General features: G+C 37.1%; 2 protein-coding genes across 2 annotated transcripts; both read right to left on the bottom strand.

Moving 5' to 3' along the window:
* Positions 1–1,682: 1,682 nt before the first annotated feature.
* LOC105995331 (olfactory receptor 1009) lies at positions 1,683–2,624 on the bottom strand. The gene has a single exon (XM_013029035.1). The coding sequence runs from the start codon at positions 2,622–2,624 to the stop codon at positions 1,683–1,685; it is 942 nt and encodes a 313-aa protein (XP_012884489.1).
* An 11,400-nt stretch (positions 2,625–14,024) lies between these two features.
* On the bottom strand, positions 14,025–14,975 carry LOC105995330 (olfactory receptor 5G3-like). Its single transcript, XM_013029034.1, has one exon. It carries the CDS (start codon positions 14,973–14,975, stop codon positions 14,025–14,027), a length of 951 nt encoding a protein of 316 aa, XP_012884488.1.
* Between the last annotated feature and the right edge of the window lie 1,661 nt (positions 14,976–16,636).

Below are 16,636 nucleotides of genomic sequence, written 5' to 3'. Positions count from 1 at the left end.
CATTGATTTTTCTCTGGGAAAATTGCATCAAGAAATGGTGATTGCCCCTGGTCTATTTAATATCACCATCTCCTATCTGTCTTGGTCTTGCTTTCTCCCTGAGGATTGGCCAATCCTGCTGAACTCAACCTGCCCTCATCACCGGTTCTGTAAAGTGCTACCTGGGGAAATATTGCAACACTCAGAGCAGGTTCAACTACCTCCTGGAAGTCGAAAATGAGGCTGTCATACTGTTTTATCCACCAGTGTCATCTATGAAAGTGCTTCTTTACCCAGCAACCTCATTATGAAATCCATGTGGGCAGTAGCCTGAGTTAAATCTAAATTGTGAATTTTCCTTGTCTCACCAACCACAGGTTTACCCTGCTCTTTTTTTTTCTTTTCTACTGAGGTATACATCTTTCTAAAAATCTAGACCTAATTTTAGAGTTTTATATTATGCCTAAATATCAGAACTGAAAATGAACTGTTGATTCTGTTTTGTATCTAAACAAATACTTTTCGGGGGGGGGGCAGTTGTGGGGCCTGAACTCTGGGCCTGGGCGCTGTCCCTCAGCTCTTCAGCTCAAGGCTAGCGCTCTACCACTTGAGCCACAGTGCCACTTCCAGCTTTTTTCTTTTTGCTTATGTGGTGCTGAGGAATCGAACCCAGGGCCTCTGGCATGCAAGGCAAGCACTCTACCACTGAGCCACCTTCCCAGCCCCTAAACAAATACTTTTCCAACATCATTTTATCTTCCTTCAAAATAGTTGTGATTCTTGAAGTATTTTTATGTTTTGAGGAAGTATAGAAAGGTGCTAAGAATGTTTTCGTACTTTGTATTTTTAAAGTGTATTTCCATCTTCTTAACTGAGAAACAAGAAAAATATGTGAAAATAGGATATAGATTTTTCTGCCCTTCTTGTTCATTTTTGACCTTTTTGTTTTTAGTTTCTATTTCTATTGATTTATTTTTATTAAAAAAAAAACTAGAAAAAAGCAAATCTCAAATAATAAGTAATAGAACAACTTAAGAGTTAAATACACAAACATCTTGAGGTTATTACCACTATTTGTCTCAAGATGGAAAAGTGAATTTGTAGGAATTTTATTTTCACTGCCATTCCTCTTATGCTTGCGTATATCCCCCTCTTTATCTACAACGGTTATGTCATTTTATTTTTAGAAGACAAGAAGAAAGAACATAGGAGTAAAATATAAAGAATATATATGTGGAATTTTCTTAGTTTAAAAAAATCAGTATATAAGCTAATAATCTACTCTGCTTGCTCTTTTCCATTCTACATGCAGGAAGTGATCACATATATGTGGTTAGAATGCATTTCACTTTGACTGGACATTTGCATTATTGCCAGTAGTACATCTTGTATGTAGCAAGGTGATCCTAACATTTATTCAAATCTATCATAGGTCCAGCAATAAGATAATTTAAAGGAAGTTGAAACGCCCTGCCTCTGATGAAGGTTGTTTTTTGTTTTGCTTTGTTATCATTTACAGGAACATAGTAAAGTGGAGCTTTAAATGAGACAGTAAAGTCAACATCAAGTCGGTGGGAAGGGAGAAAGATGTCCTCCTGAGATCCCACAGACCTTAAGCATGTGGAGAGAGAGTTTAAGTGGTCCATTCGTGAACGGGAGCTGCCCTGTGGTCTGTCTTCTGTTTTCTGTTCTCCCTAGGGACTTTAATTTGTAAGGAAGAACTTCCTGTTGACCAGCCTACCCATGGCGGCTTTCACTTCTTTGTTTCTCAAGCTGTAGATGAGGGGATTCAACATGGGGATCACCGCGGTGTAGAACACCGACACCACCTTATTGAGGTCCAGAGAGGAGATGGCACTGGGCCGCACGTAGATAAAGAACAGAGTCCCGTACAGGATGGAAACCGCCGTAATGTGGGAGGAGCAGGTGGAAAAGGCCTTGCGCCGCCCATCCGCAGAGCGGATGCTCAGGATGGCCACGAGGATGTAGAAGTAAGAGATGATAATGGTCAGGCTGCTCACCACCAGCACAGCCCCGGCCACAATAAAAACCAACAACTTATTGATCCAGATGTCAGCACAGACAAGAGAAAGCAAGGGAGACATGTCACAGAAGAAATGATTGATAATGTTGGAGCGACAAAAGGGAAGCCGAAAAGCAGCCGTGGTGTGGGTCATGGTGTTGAAGAAACCAACCGCGTAAGGTCCAACGACCAACTGTATGCACCGTCTCTGAGACATAGCCACTGAATACAGGAGGGGGTTACAAATGGCCACGTAACGGTCGTAGGCCATGGATGCCAGGAGAAGACACTCAATGGCCACAAAGAAACCAAAGAACCACTGTTGCAAAGCGCATCCCAGGAAAGAGATGGATTTCCTTTCGGCGAAGAAGTCGGTGAGCATCTTGGGACCCACGACTGAGGAGAAACAGATATCCACGAAGGACAGGTGGCTGAGAAAAAAGTACATGGGCGTGTGAAGGCGTGAGTCCACCCGGATGAGAATGATCATGCCTAGATTTCCTGTCATCGTAACAAGATAAAAAAGCAGAAAGAGCAAGAAAAGGAAAACCTGCAGCCGAGGGTTGTACTTTAAGCCTAGGAAAATGAATTCTGTGATTCTTGTGTAGTTCTCATTAGCCATGGATTTGTTGGTTTGGATCTCTCTGGGGGGAGAGAAAAATCAAGGATGGATAACATAAGCCATGTCATAAAAATCACAGCAATGCATGGGAAAAGAAATTACTGGTGGAAGTTACTTCAGAACACTGGGATTTAAATCGTAAATACATTGTAGACGATTAAATATATCACAGCTCTAAAGAGAAAGCTTTAAAGAAAAAGTTAAGATTTAACTCAGAAATTATACAACCCACCCCAAACACCTATAGATCTGTTACCTCATTATTATGATGGAATTGTAAAAATAAATACATAAATAAATAAATAAGAAATGAAGTTGAATGAAAGTTCAGAACTTAATTTTAAAAAATTAAGGATGTAATAAAAGGATGTAAAAGATGTATAAACTTTTCTGTCCTTGAAATAGAACTATTTGTGCTGGGTCTATCTCAGTGTGCTGAGTATATACAAGGCCCTGGATTTAATCCTAGCACCAAAAGTAAAGCATGGAAAAATATAGGTTCATCTGAAAAAAATTAAACTGTGGGACTTTTACTGACACAAAGAAAGATATGGCTAAATAATTAGGGAGTAAAATTCCCTTTTATAGATAAAAAAAATAATCTCAGCTACCAAGATTCATTTCCTTCTGAGAAGAAAGTTAGCTCATACTGGGAAAGCAAACACCTGCTTGACCATTCTTTAAACTAGCTGACACAAAGGAAGTCAGGAGAAGCACATCCATGCCCCATGGATAGGCCGCAAATGCTAACAACCCTTTTCTTTCAGACTAGTGCTCTTTCATTCAGTGATAAATATTTTTTTTCTCATGTGGCCTTCTAAAATCTTTTGGTTTGAAATTACACCAGTGATGGAAACAGCTCATGCTTTTTTTTGGAAGAACTGTGGCCTTGACATTGTGAAATTGTCTCTGTTTCTATCATAGACATGAAGTGTCAAGTTCCGAATGTGTCATTCCACATCTGTATTAACTCAGTGATTACTATGTGTCTGCTTTGATGCCTATACCTGACATTGATTTCTTGACCTACAACTTGTTTTGTTTCCAACCTATCCAAATGTTGCTCAATATTACTTTTTATCTAGACTCAGCCTTTGCCAATGACCCCATAAATGATTAAACTTTCAATTTGTTCAGTGAGATAAAACCAGTGGTTCCTGGATGTGTGCTTTCTTTGACTGTGGTGAAACAATAACGATGATTGATCAGAAAAATGGGCTTGCTCTGGTTTTCTTAGGCTGATTGGGCTAGACTACTCTTCCAATTCTTTGGATGATGCAATTACTGCAATTCCAACCAAATCTAAAATGATTTCAATGACACATCCTATTTTAAGGTTAATGGAAGGGAAACGCATTGTAGGACAGTCTAAACAGCCAAGATTAATTCATCATAAAAAGCAACTACATGAGTGAATTTAAAGAAAATAAAACAATGTGATACCAAAATTCGATCCATACCACTTGACTTTCTAAATTTCTAGCCATAAATACAGGATGAGAAATCATAAGAAATGGAATTATGATTTTCCTCTTAGGATGATCCTCTTAAACAAAGCATAAGAAACAGAAAAATAATGTGTTCTTTGTATTATAAGTCTACAGGAATGCATGCCAACATGGACTATCTTAAAATTAAGACATTCACATTGGGGGGGAAAATGTTGCCACACATATTCCAAAAGAATTAAAGTTAGGGCACACATATATAAGCATAGCAAATACTCATGGGGTGGCTGATCAAAGATGCAGAACATCATACCACAAGAAAGGAAATCTCAAAGCCCAATAAACTTTGAAAATGCTTCATCTCTCTAGTAATCACAGAAATAAGATTAAAATACCGATACCACACAATTTTCCCCTTAAGAAATATGAACACAAAGTATTAATGAGACAATGTGACATCAGTGGTAACTCAGACTTTGGGGGTTGGGAGGGTGGATCTCTTTGTTTTGATTTTCCACTAATTAACATTACAAGCTTTAGAGAGTATATCTAATGAAGTAAATTACTTAATCTCTGCCCTGAGGAAACACATGAAATAATAATGATGTCTTCTCCACCATGTTTAAAACGATGAAAACCCATATGATTCCATACAGATGTTCTTCAGGAGAGTAACTGCAAAATAAACATTGTTATAGTCATTCTAAGAAACACTGTACAGAAGTTTCAAAATGAAGAAGCTTTACATGTAGGTGCATAATTCTTTTCCTAATACACATCAAAAAGAAGAAGTAGAATAATGAACACAGTACAATATTATGAGCATTGTTTAAATCCTCACACTTATCTTTCAAAATTCAACTTTGAGTGTCAACAAAATAAAAGCATCTGGAAGGATCAATGCCAAGGTAACATTTATTTGTCAAAAGGACCATAGTTCATCTTTGATTGAGGTATCAGAGAGAACTCAGCTTACCTGTGAGTTTTAGTTCTATTTGAAATTTTAAGGTTTTGGTACAAGGAGCAAATGTATGATTCTTGTGGTTTAAAATAATATAAGCTTGGCACTGGTGGCTCACGGAGTCTGAGCTCTGAGGATCATGGTTCAAAGCCAGCCCAGGCAGAAAAGTCCCCATGAGACTCTTATCTCAATTTAACCACTCAAAAACCAGAAGTGATGCTGTGGCTCAAAGTGATAGAGTACTGGCCTTGAGAAAAAATGCTCGGGGACAGCCCCATGAACAACAAAATTAATAAATAATAATAATATAAAAACCTAACTAAAAGAAGCAACAAAAGCAAATTCTTGAGCTATTTTAGTAATTAACCAAAAGAAAAGAAAATGACTGTTACCACTCTAGATTGGGAAATAAAATGAGAGAAGACATTCGTAAACCATGAAAGTGAGAAAGATTCCCAAGCTATGTATGCACTCAGAACTCTTCATTTCTGAATTTCTAAGAAACTAAGAGAACACTAGCCTCAATTTTCTTTAAGAAAACTGAATCACACACATATACACACACAATATAATTGAAAACCACAGAAAGGGTGGCAAATTTTTTATGTGAATGATGGTAGTTATTTTACTTTTTTAATGTTATTGTAGAGGTAAAGATAGTTTCTGTTCTGTAGTGTTAAAGATAATATAACTGGATTTGTGACACAATAAATTTGATAGTATAATACTGTGAGACAACCAAAAAAAAATTGTGCAGTGAAGATTTTACCAGGCTGTACCATGTCAACACATTTATTTTTTACTCCAGCCTAAATAAAGATGAGAGTAGGCTATCTTTATTTGACAGAGCAAGCCACCAAAGCCCTGCGTATGAAAAGTGATGTGTTCAAAAGCCCAGATCTAGTGTTTCCTGAGAGGACTAAAAAAGTGACAAAGCTCTGTCTGAATTTAGAGCTACTTGTCTTTCAACAAATACCATTCTTCCAGGAGAGAACCTCAGATCTCTCAATATCCCAACCCAAACCCATTCCATACTGAAGCATATGTAACAGTGAAGGGGTTGGTGGTTGTCAAAAAAAATGAATGAGGTCCCAGAGAAAGCATGAACAAGCTCATGTACAAGAGCTCTCAAATATTTGCAAATTCTGCAAATTTCCCTTATTAATCTCCACACTCCCCTGCCTTCAATCTGATACACATATTCCAAGGCAATATTGCATGCTGACAGTATCACATGTAGAAGAAGAACTCTAACAGCTACCCTGCTCAGGGATAATCATTATGTAAATGTGGTTGAAGGAAAGGTGAGGCTCTGGGTACTCAGAGATGGATTCAAATTGGCCGCACGATCTCTCTGTGAATTTCTTAAGATTTTACAACACTTCCCGGTAAATTTCAACATACTATTCTAAGCTATTATCATCTGACATATTCCTCGAGGTCACATTTTAAATGGTAGTCATTTTAGCTTTCCTATGAATATATGTTGTTCATTTTTAATTTCTTGAAGGGTAAACAGAGACACAGAAATGGACTTTTTAAACATAAGCTGGACTTACATTGTGATGAACTCCTTTCATCTATGGAAATGTCAAGAAGAATTAAAACTGAAATCATACTCCTTTGTTACCATGGAGCCCATCCTCTTCCCCTACCTGTGCCTCTGCACAGGAAAGAGATGAGACTTCATTGAAGTTACTCCATTTTATGTTTAATCCACTGCTAGTACGTGTTCATTCTGGAACAAATTGTTCCTTGGCTGCATTAAAGTTCCCAGAAGCATTGCATCATTTTCCATTCTGGGAGAAGGTATGTCCCTAAAGGATGCTATACTTTGGGAATTTTGATGTTGAGAGAAGTAAATTAATCTTGCTACAATAAACTCCATAAAACAAATTAATAACATAATCCAGTGGGACCAACTTATTTGTTCTTCATGTCGGACAGGATCATCTAAACAGATGATCTAACTCGTATAGAGTTAGAATTCATGTAGACTTACAGAGTGCTTTCATGTTGAGTTTTCCCTGAGAAAATCAATACAAAATTCCTGCAAATGCTGAGCCAAAATATATTACGGCAGAGAACTAGCCACCTAGATAACTTAAACATTTGGTTCCCAAAAGTCGGCCCTCTTAAAAGTCTAAAGGCCAAAGAAATGAATTTAGACATAGCTAGCCAAGTTGAGACAACCTAAGTAATACTGAAGAGAAGTCAAATCAAGTACACCTATTTATGTCATTGGAATAAAAATATGTATATCTATACCCCCAACCAATTCTTACTGTAAGTAAAGGTAACTATACCACTAATTATTTTTATGTTTTTTAAACTTCATATTCAATTTGAAATCCTGGATGAAATCTTTGCTGACTATAGACAAAACCTATTATGATATTTTTGCCAGTAAATCCATATATTGTAATGGGAAAAAAACTCATAGTACCACACAGGCGTGTGATTTGGGACATGAACAAAAGAAGTTCTGCTTTCTGTTCACAGTATCTATGATAGACAAAAAAGTAGAGTCCTAAAGTAGACCAAGTTTTCTTAATCCTAATCTTCTGTGGACCCCTGAAGTGTTCACTATATCACTATGTTTTCTACAGAACACAAAATTTAATCAAATGTAGTCTTATGTCCAAATTTAAAAAGGCACAATTAATATAATCTGTTTATGCCAAGTCATTCTTCTTGATGAGCTTATCAAGGATAATTTCCCATGTTTCTTAACTCGTTTCTATAGATGTGTCTTCCAGTCTCAATTTAGGACATCATTTAACTTGTTTCTCTGAAGAAGCAAAGTTTTAGTGGGGAAAAATAAGTACTGGAGAATATAGAGAGAGTTATTCATGTGAATGAGCCATACATGCTTGCTAATTGCTGAAACTATTAAGAAACAGGGGTGAGAGTTACACAGGAATTCACTCAAAGTGTTTCTGTACTTCTAATTTAAATGACACTAAAATGATCAGAAAATATTTACCATAACCAGTTTGCAAACACTGCCTTCTCACTGTGTTCTTTGATATTTGCCTCTGGTAGCTCTATACCAAACTCTTTTGAAGTCAGATAGTTTTATAACATCTTACATAACAGAATCAAACATTCTATTATAACTGAATTCAGTTATAAATAATTTTCTTCTAATTTTAGTATAGAGAAACTAAAAAAGTGTTGCTTTAGCTAATTTGGTTAGTGATCAATCATAAAATAGTAATAGAAAAATACTCTATGTAGTATATAATTCTTTAAATGGAAACACGCTATTTGTAGACACTGGAGGGAAGTCTGGGAAACCTTCATATCACATTGCAGAGTACATTATAAAAGCTTCATTGATGAAAATTGTTAACAAGAGGATTCAATCATTCAAATTGGATTCAGTGATAATCAAAATACAGTCATTTAAGAATGACCCTAGTCTCTGCCTTAAGAGTTAAATAGAAATAAATTAGTACATTCCTTTGTCCTGGGATGTATTGAATCATCAATACAGCAAGGACTTGCAATTAACTATATGCTGATAAAATTCCATGAAACCCAGAAGAAAATCCTCCACTATAAACTGAGTGAAATTTAAAAAACGTAACTAACCTGCGTAACCAAAGAGTAAGATCAGCTTTCCTTTACAAATACGTCAGATAGCTTACAACCAATGACAAGAGAAGACAGCCACAAAGGACAAGTGACTGAGAAAAAGTACATGGGGAGGGGAAGGTGATAGTTGAGAATCCAACCAGATGAGGGTGATGTTACCAAGACTTCCCAGAAAAGTAACAAGATGCTCGAAGAGAAGTGTCAAGAAGACAACTTGGAACTGAGGGAATTTGTTATGCCACAGAACAAACAATCATTGCTGTCTGATTTCTCCATGTTAAGTCCACATTTTATTCAATTTTTACATTGATTACACACTATTTCACAGTGAAAATATCCTTTCCTTTATTTCTAGTAATGAATATTCATGTTCTTCTTTTAAATAAACTTTATCACTAAACAGAATGTGACAATATTGTTAAGCTTTGACTTATAAGCTCCCCTGGCCCAATTTCCAAATAGTTTTGAGTAAAACTGAATTGAGGGAGTTTAAAAAACAATTCCAAACACAGTTTGAGAAAAAGAATAATTTCTGCTATTCTGTAACACAAGGGGGTTGACTATAATTTAATATATCCATTATATATCTTATGGAAGAGGTGATCTGAAATACCCAAATATACAGACACAATAAGGAAATAGAAATGGTAACTACCACAACTTGATCAGGGTACATACACAGTTATACATCTGTTGAATAATCACACTAAACCTTGCAAATATTCACATTTTCTATGTATTAGGCAGAGCAAAACAAAAGCGATAAAAAATGCCATGAAATTACCATGTTAAATGAAAATTATCAAATTTCTTTATGGTAATGAAACTATTCAGACTACTGTCAGAACTATGTGAGTGGACAAAAATAGTATGAGAACTTCAGCATCATTTTAATCTATGAATATTTTACCTTCAAAGAAAAGCACCATTTTTTTCCTTTTGTTTCATTTATATAATAATGACATTGAACAAGATTTTCATGTATTTTTGTTAATGTATATCTTTATGTTGGAAAACTGTTCATTTACCGTGTGTGTGTGTGTGTGTGTGTGTGTGTGTGTGTGTGTGTGTGTGTGTGTGTGTGTGTGTGTGTGTGTGTGTGTGCTGGTCCTGGGGCTTTAACTGAAAGCCTGGGAGCCGTCCTTGATCTTTTCACTCAAGGCTAAGGCTCAACCACTTGAGCCATAGCTCTAGTTCAGCTTTTGGTGAGTTAATTGGAGATAGATGAGAGAGTGGCTTCAAACCTCAGATCTCAGCCTCCTGAGTAACTAGGATTATAGCGTGAACCACCAGCACCCGGCTCTTCATTTCTCATGTATACTTTAATCATATTCACCCTCTGGCCTACCCATTCTTATTCTCACTCTTCCTTTTCTCTGTGAATTTCCCTACTAGTTCCCTTTTTATTCCCATGTCCATTTTGGACACTAAATTTAATTAAATTTTAGGAAGGCAAGTGATAGACACTGAACTCAGATGCCAGCCAAGCCTTGAGTAGAATCTTGAGGAATTTTTTAGTTTTATTTTACTGCAAAGATGCTGTACAAAGGGGTTACAGTTACCTGATTAAGGTCATGAGTACATTTCTTGTCAAGCATTGTTACCCCTTCCTTTTAGGAATTTTGTATAAATATAAAATAAGGTAAAAAAAATCTGGGAAAAAATTTAGGAAGGCTTCTTCCTCCTTTTTTTAGGTACAAGATAAGGACTCAAACTGGGTACCTGATGCTTTCATTCATTGGGTAGGACTCGACCAATGGAGCCCCACCTCCAGCTACCCACCGGAAGTCTTCTTTTTCATCAATGAAGTATGATGCTTTAAGCTATCAGAACCACCACTGGAATGAACTGGTTTACCCAGTGCATTCAGATGCCACATCACTTAAGAATAAGAGTCAGTTCCATAGTTCGCTGGCTGAGTCATTTTCCATAGTTTTCCAGTTTTTCCATACCTTGTTCCCTGATGTCTAAAATTAAAAAAAAGAGTAATTTCTAGTTCATTTAGATTGTGGAAGGCTTTGTTGAAATTAATACATTCAAAAAGCATCAGTGTCCAGCAACCACAGAGTTATATCGTATTAGTCAATGTATGTATTATTGTAAAGGATCTGGAGCATACTTTAAGAGATAATACATAGGTTATAAAAGGGGAAATAAAAGAAAAACAGCAATTGGAAAGGACTTGTCCCCCAGTAATCTAGGCATCTAGGTATGCCACATTCATTCATGTCCATCTATCTGAAATAGAAGAAACCAATAAATGGTAAATAGTTGGGAGAGCAGAGGAAACCCAGTAATACCTATCCTTCGATCTATAAAAGGAACAAAGAATTCTAATATAGAGGTCCCCCATCTAAGAAGCACATAAAATCCTGCTTGGGTGGTGATATGGGGGAGAGGTGTTGTTCTCGTTCTTCTACCAAATAACTGCAATAGCTGTGCTGTGCCATATAAAGAGCCATTTGTAAGGCCTCTGATCCATGACATATACCAGTGACTTGAAAATATATTCTTTCTATTCCAGTTAGGAAAGAAGAACTGAAATCACCTGCATCCATGGAAATGTAGCATGTACTGAACAATAATAGTCATTTATGATTTTTACCCCAGGCAATATTAACTCTCCTATCAGCTTTCAAAATATAATCTGGAGAGATGAACAGTGTTTTAGCACCCTCTAAAACATGATTCTAGTCCTCTATATTTCTATTTATAACAGGATGTCCAGAGAAAAGGTCGTGCAAGCAGTCCCCAGAAGTCCAAAGGCCCTAATAAAGCAAATGTGCTCCGGAGAGTAAGGAATAAACTGTAACAAGATATAGGAATTTGACATTTGGGAAAGCTTGTACTGGCTCCTAAGAGCCATATATTAGCAAGCCACAAGTAATGTGAGAGCCATTCTAGAATTCCACAGCATCATTCAACAAGCGTTGTGAGTGTGACGGCGACACACTTCATGAACCAGAATGGTGATCCCACCATCATAAAAATGATAGCGAACGCTTCCAGCATTTAGTATAATATCAAGGAGAAAATGACAGCGACAACATAGCAGCTTTGTCACTTGATACACATGAAAGAACAGACTTTATGACATAGAAATGGTAATGGTGGGGAAAGGCAGCAGGAAGTACATCGGATCTACAATTGGAGGTTAATTCGGGTCCTCAGATTCAAAAGCCTGAATTGCGTGTCTTTAAAAAGTGGTGTCCTCTGTTCTGTGCCTGGTACATGACACCATACGTACAGTCCGACCCATGAGCTGGGGCTTGTCCTATCCTCTAGCAAATGAAGATAGACGGGCACAGCGGAGTTCTATCACAAAGCCCATATGGTACAGCAATTTCACTCAGGTAGAAACAAGAGAGCATAAGTCAACTGGAAATCAAAGTCTCTGAAGTCTCTTCTTTCCTCACTCCAATACATTCCTGCTGATGTCATCAATGTCCACGGGTCAGTTTCATCAATAGTCAGTCATTCCAGGCAACGCCTGCTGACCTACCATCCTTCAAAATGCAATCTGCAGAGATCTGGTCCATTTAGCTTTCCCTAAAACATGATGCTAGTCCAGTCTATTCATAGTAGAATAACCAGGGACAAGGCCATACAAGCAGCCACCAAGTGTTCTTAATGTCTGTTTGGGGGAAATCGCCATATGGATTTCCATGATGGCTAGACTCTCATACATGTCTACCAACATTGCATGAAGTTCCTTTTCTCCCACATTCTCACTGACATCTGTTTTTAATGTTTGTTCAATTATGGCCATGTTGATGGGGTGAGGTGGAATCTCAAAGTACCCTACCTTCCACAATCATTAGGGTCCCCACATGCAGAAGCATATATACCTTTTACTCAATATAACAATGTCCCCTCTTTATTTAGCATGTACAACTTGTACAAAATAATAGCTTTCCTTATGAACATGCCTACAGATTTGTGATATACTTTGACCATTTTTAGCACCCTATACTCCCATTTTTCCCTTCCAAGTGCACAATAAGCCTGTTTACCTTTCAAGTCCTCTTTTTCTCCCAAATTCTACATAGAAGAAAGATGTGATACGTCAGGCACTGGTGGCTCACTCCTGTAATCCTTGCTACTCAGAAGGCTGAGATCTGAGGATCGCAGTTCAAAGTCAGCCTGGGCACAAGAAAACTAGAAATGGTTCTGTGGCTCAAGAGGCAGAGTGCTAGCCTTGAGCCGAAGAGCTGAGGGATAACACCCAGGCCCAGAGTTCAAGCCCCACAACTGAAAAAAAAAAACAGAAGTGTGATATTTTTCCTTATAGAACTGGCTTATTTCTCTTGACAAGAACATAATGTCAAACTCCATTTTAGCTGAATAATATGGTGTGTATATACCATATTTTCTTTATTCATTATTCAACAATGTGTGCTAATGCTGATACCATAACCCTGATATTGGGCAAGTGATAAAATAAATATGGAGCCATAGGTATCTCTTTAATAAACTGACTCTGATTGGGTGTAGTAGGATTATTTGCTAGTCTCAATTTCTAATTTTTTGCTTTACTTTTATGGCTAAAGTTATTAAACATATTTTCATGCATTTGTTGAATATTTAATTTTTGAATGTATATTCAGCAGTACACAGATCTACAACTGGATATTTTCCATTCTAATTGTGGTTGCACAAAATAGTTCTAAGTCAGCCTATGAGAACTTAACTTGTTTTCTTTTCTACATGACATTTCACATCACACATTTAGTTTTATGGATCAATTTTATTGACTCTATACAATGTATGCAAATGACAAATGTAAGAAAGCACATGTTCTTTCATTTGTTATTTTGTCTTTAAGATTCTTTTCATGTTTTGAGCTATCTTTTATGAGGTTAGTTTTCTTGTCTGAATTAGAAGTTATTCATACTTGAGATGGCATAAACGCTCCTATAGATTTTCTTTTAGTATGTTTGTTTATTAATATTCTTAAACCATCCCAACCTTATTTTAAAATATACATCATGACACAGAGAAATGCACAGAAACAGAAAAAAATATTTAATAACTTTTCTTTTTCTGTTGGTCCTGGGACTTGAACTTAGTGCCCAGGTACTGTCCCTGAGCTCTTTTGCTCAAGGCTAGTCCTCTATCACTGGAACCACAGCTCCACTTCTGGCTTTTTGGTGATTAATTGAAGATAAGAGTCCCATGGATTTTCCTGCCTGAGCTTGTTTTGAACCTCAGTCCTCAGATCTCAGCTTCCTGAGTAGCTAGGATTACTGGCATGAGCTACCAGCATGGCTAACTTTTCCATTTTCAAAATAATGTGTGAATCGGAGGAATCAAGACTCTCATGAAAGCTGTAATTCCCATTCAACTTGATAATGTCGAATGATCACCTCACGGTATGAAACAAATAGAATTCTATCTAACTTTAACTATTAGAAAGTGCTTCCCATCCAAGCTTCTCCTGAATGCATCTTTTACCTCCTTGTTCCTCAAGCTGTAGATGAGGGGGTTCAACATGGGGATCACCACAGTATAAAACATGGAAATCACTTTATTGATATCCAGGGAGGAACTTGAGCTAGGTCGCACATAGATAAAGAAAAGGGTGCCATACAGGATGGTGACAGCGGTCAGGTGAGAAGAACACGTGGAGAAGGCTTTCTGTCTCCCACTGTCCGTCTGGATCTTCAAGACTGCCATCAAAATGCACACATAGGAGACCATGATGACGAGACCACTGAGCACTCCGATTGCTCCAGCAAAGACAAAGAGCACCAACTTATTCATCTCAGTGTCCACACACGCCAGAGAAAGTAATGGGGAAATGTCACAGAAAAAGTGATTGATCACATGTGGACCACAGAAGGGTAAGCAAAAGGTGAAAGTCGTATGGGTGGTGGTACTTGTCAAAGCTATGGCGTAAGACTCCACAACGAGCAGCACACAGGCCTGCTGGGACATGATGAGAGGGTACAGCAGAGGCTTACAGATGGCCGTGTAGCGATCATACGCCATGGCAGCCAACAGGAAACACTCTGTTGCCACAAAGAGACCAAAGAACCACATCTGTGCAGCACAGCCTACAAAAGAGATGCTCTTTTTCTCTGCAAAGATATCACATAGCATCTTCGGAGCAATAGAAGAAGAGGAACAGAGATCTACAAAGGACAAGTGGCTAAGAAAAAAGTACATGGGGGTGTGGAGTCTGGGGTCAACCCCTATGAGAATGATCATCCCCAAGTTACCCCCCAGAGTGACTAGGTAAACAAAGAGAAAAGTGATGAAAAGGACAGCCTTCTGACAGAGATTATCTGTGAGACCCAGGAAAATAAACTCAGTCGCTACCGTCTGATTCTTTCCTTCCATGGCCAGTTGCAATCTGTCATTAGGAAGGGGAAAAAAGAGAGATTGATTGTTTTCTCAAGCCGATTTCTTTACTGAGATCATTTGCATGTCTTACAATGACTGCCTTAATTTATTAATTTGTTTACCTGTGTCTTATCTCTTTTAGCTCTTTAGGTATACCCTCTTTGAATCCATTTATTTATTTGTATTCACTTAAAATTCTTGGGACATTTATCATGTCTTTATGCTGAGTACATTCAAATTCCTCTCATATGCATTTTTATTTAATTTTGTTGTCAAGATGATGTACAAAGCGGTTACAGTTATGTATGCAAGGCAGTGAATACATTTCTTGTCAAACATTATTACCCAGTCTCATTTTCTCCAGTTTCCCTCCTCTGCAACCTCCCATCCAAGTAGCACAGTTCATTTCCAACATATTATCTTGTAAGTATCACTGTTGCACTGGTTTACCCTTTGTCTCACCATTTTGTTGTTCTCTTTCCCTTCCCTAATTCAGATAAATGTATATACAATACCCAGGGTACTATCCATCCTGAAAATCAATTACATTAATAATATATATTCAATGCCAAATGTATCTTTTATCCAGGGAAAACTCTCATGACTATATTTTTGAGTGATTCATTAGCTAAAGAGCAGCAAATAAAATTAATTAAAACTCCTTGAAAGTAGATGATTATGTATAATGATATATATGAAAATTTTAAATTATAATTATTATATATGAAATTTTTAAATTATAACTATTATCTGATGAAATTCTCTATAAGGAAAGCAACATATCACTTGCATTATATAAGATAATTTTGGAGCTCAATGTTTAATATTTTCAGATAAGTAAGAATGATTGTACCTATTTGATTGGTGACAATTTCTAACATTATCTTGATCATTTGCCTAATTCTACTTGGGCATATTTTATCCACCAAAAAGATTATTTCAAGTTTTTATTGAGACTGTTATATACAATTACATACACATATACATATATGTACAAATGAAGGCAGCATACTGAAACCCACCAAATACTGTTTGTAAAAGTGTAGATGAGGGAAAGGAGGAAGTGAAATACAATGTAGAGGTAAACCTGTTTACAATCTACTGTACACACGGATAGAATCCTCACAATGAAATCCCCTCCTATGATGAATGTATACTGATTCAAAAATAAAATTTAAAAATTGTCCAAACTGCAACGTACTCACTTCGGTAATGGTGATCTGTTCAATGCCTCTTTCCTCTACTTCAAAGGGAATGACCATTCCCTGGAAGGATAGAGGATTCTGTGTCCTTCGTGGCAGTGATTTTGTGACGATACATGACTTTCTGGGCACGTGTGAAGACATATATTCTCATCTTGGTGGGCCTGAGCAGAAAAAGATGATCCTTGACCTGCACATTGATTCATGTACTGCACAGACCAGGGACCTTTTTTTTCTGGGGGGGGGGTTACACTAATTTAGAGCTAGATCCCCTAAGAACTTAAACCTCAAGAGATTATACCTGGAGGGAAAAAATTAAGATAATTTCAATTACCATTTTGGCCAAGTACCATCTTATAATTATATCTTATTTCAAACAAAGAATACCTAAGGAAACTGTGTGTGTGTGTGTGTGTGTGTGTGTGTGTGTGTGTGTGTGTGTGTGTGTGTGTGTGT

Source organism: Dipodomys ordii, unplaced genomic scaffold, assembly GCF_000151885.1.
Source record: "Dipodomys ordii isolate 6190 unplaced genomic scaffold, Dord_2.0 Scaffold117, whole genome shotgun sequence".
Classification (NCBI taxonomy): Eukaryota; Metazoa; Chordata; class Mammalia; order Rodentia; family Heteromyidae; genus Dipodomys; species Dipodomys ordii.
This window is presented reverse-complemented; position numbering and strand designations above follow the sequence as displayed.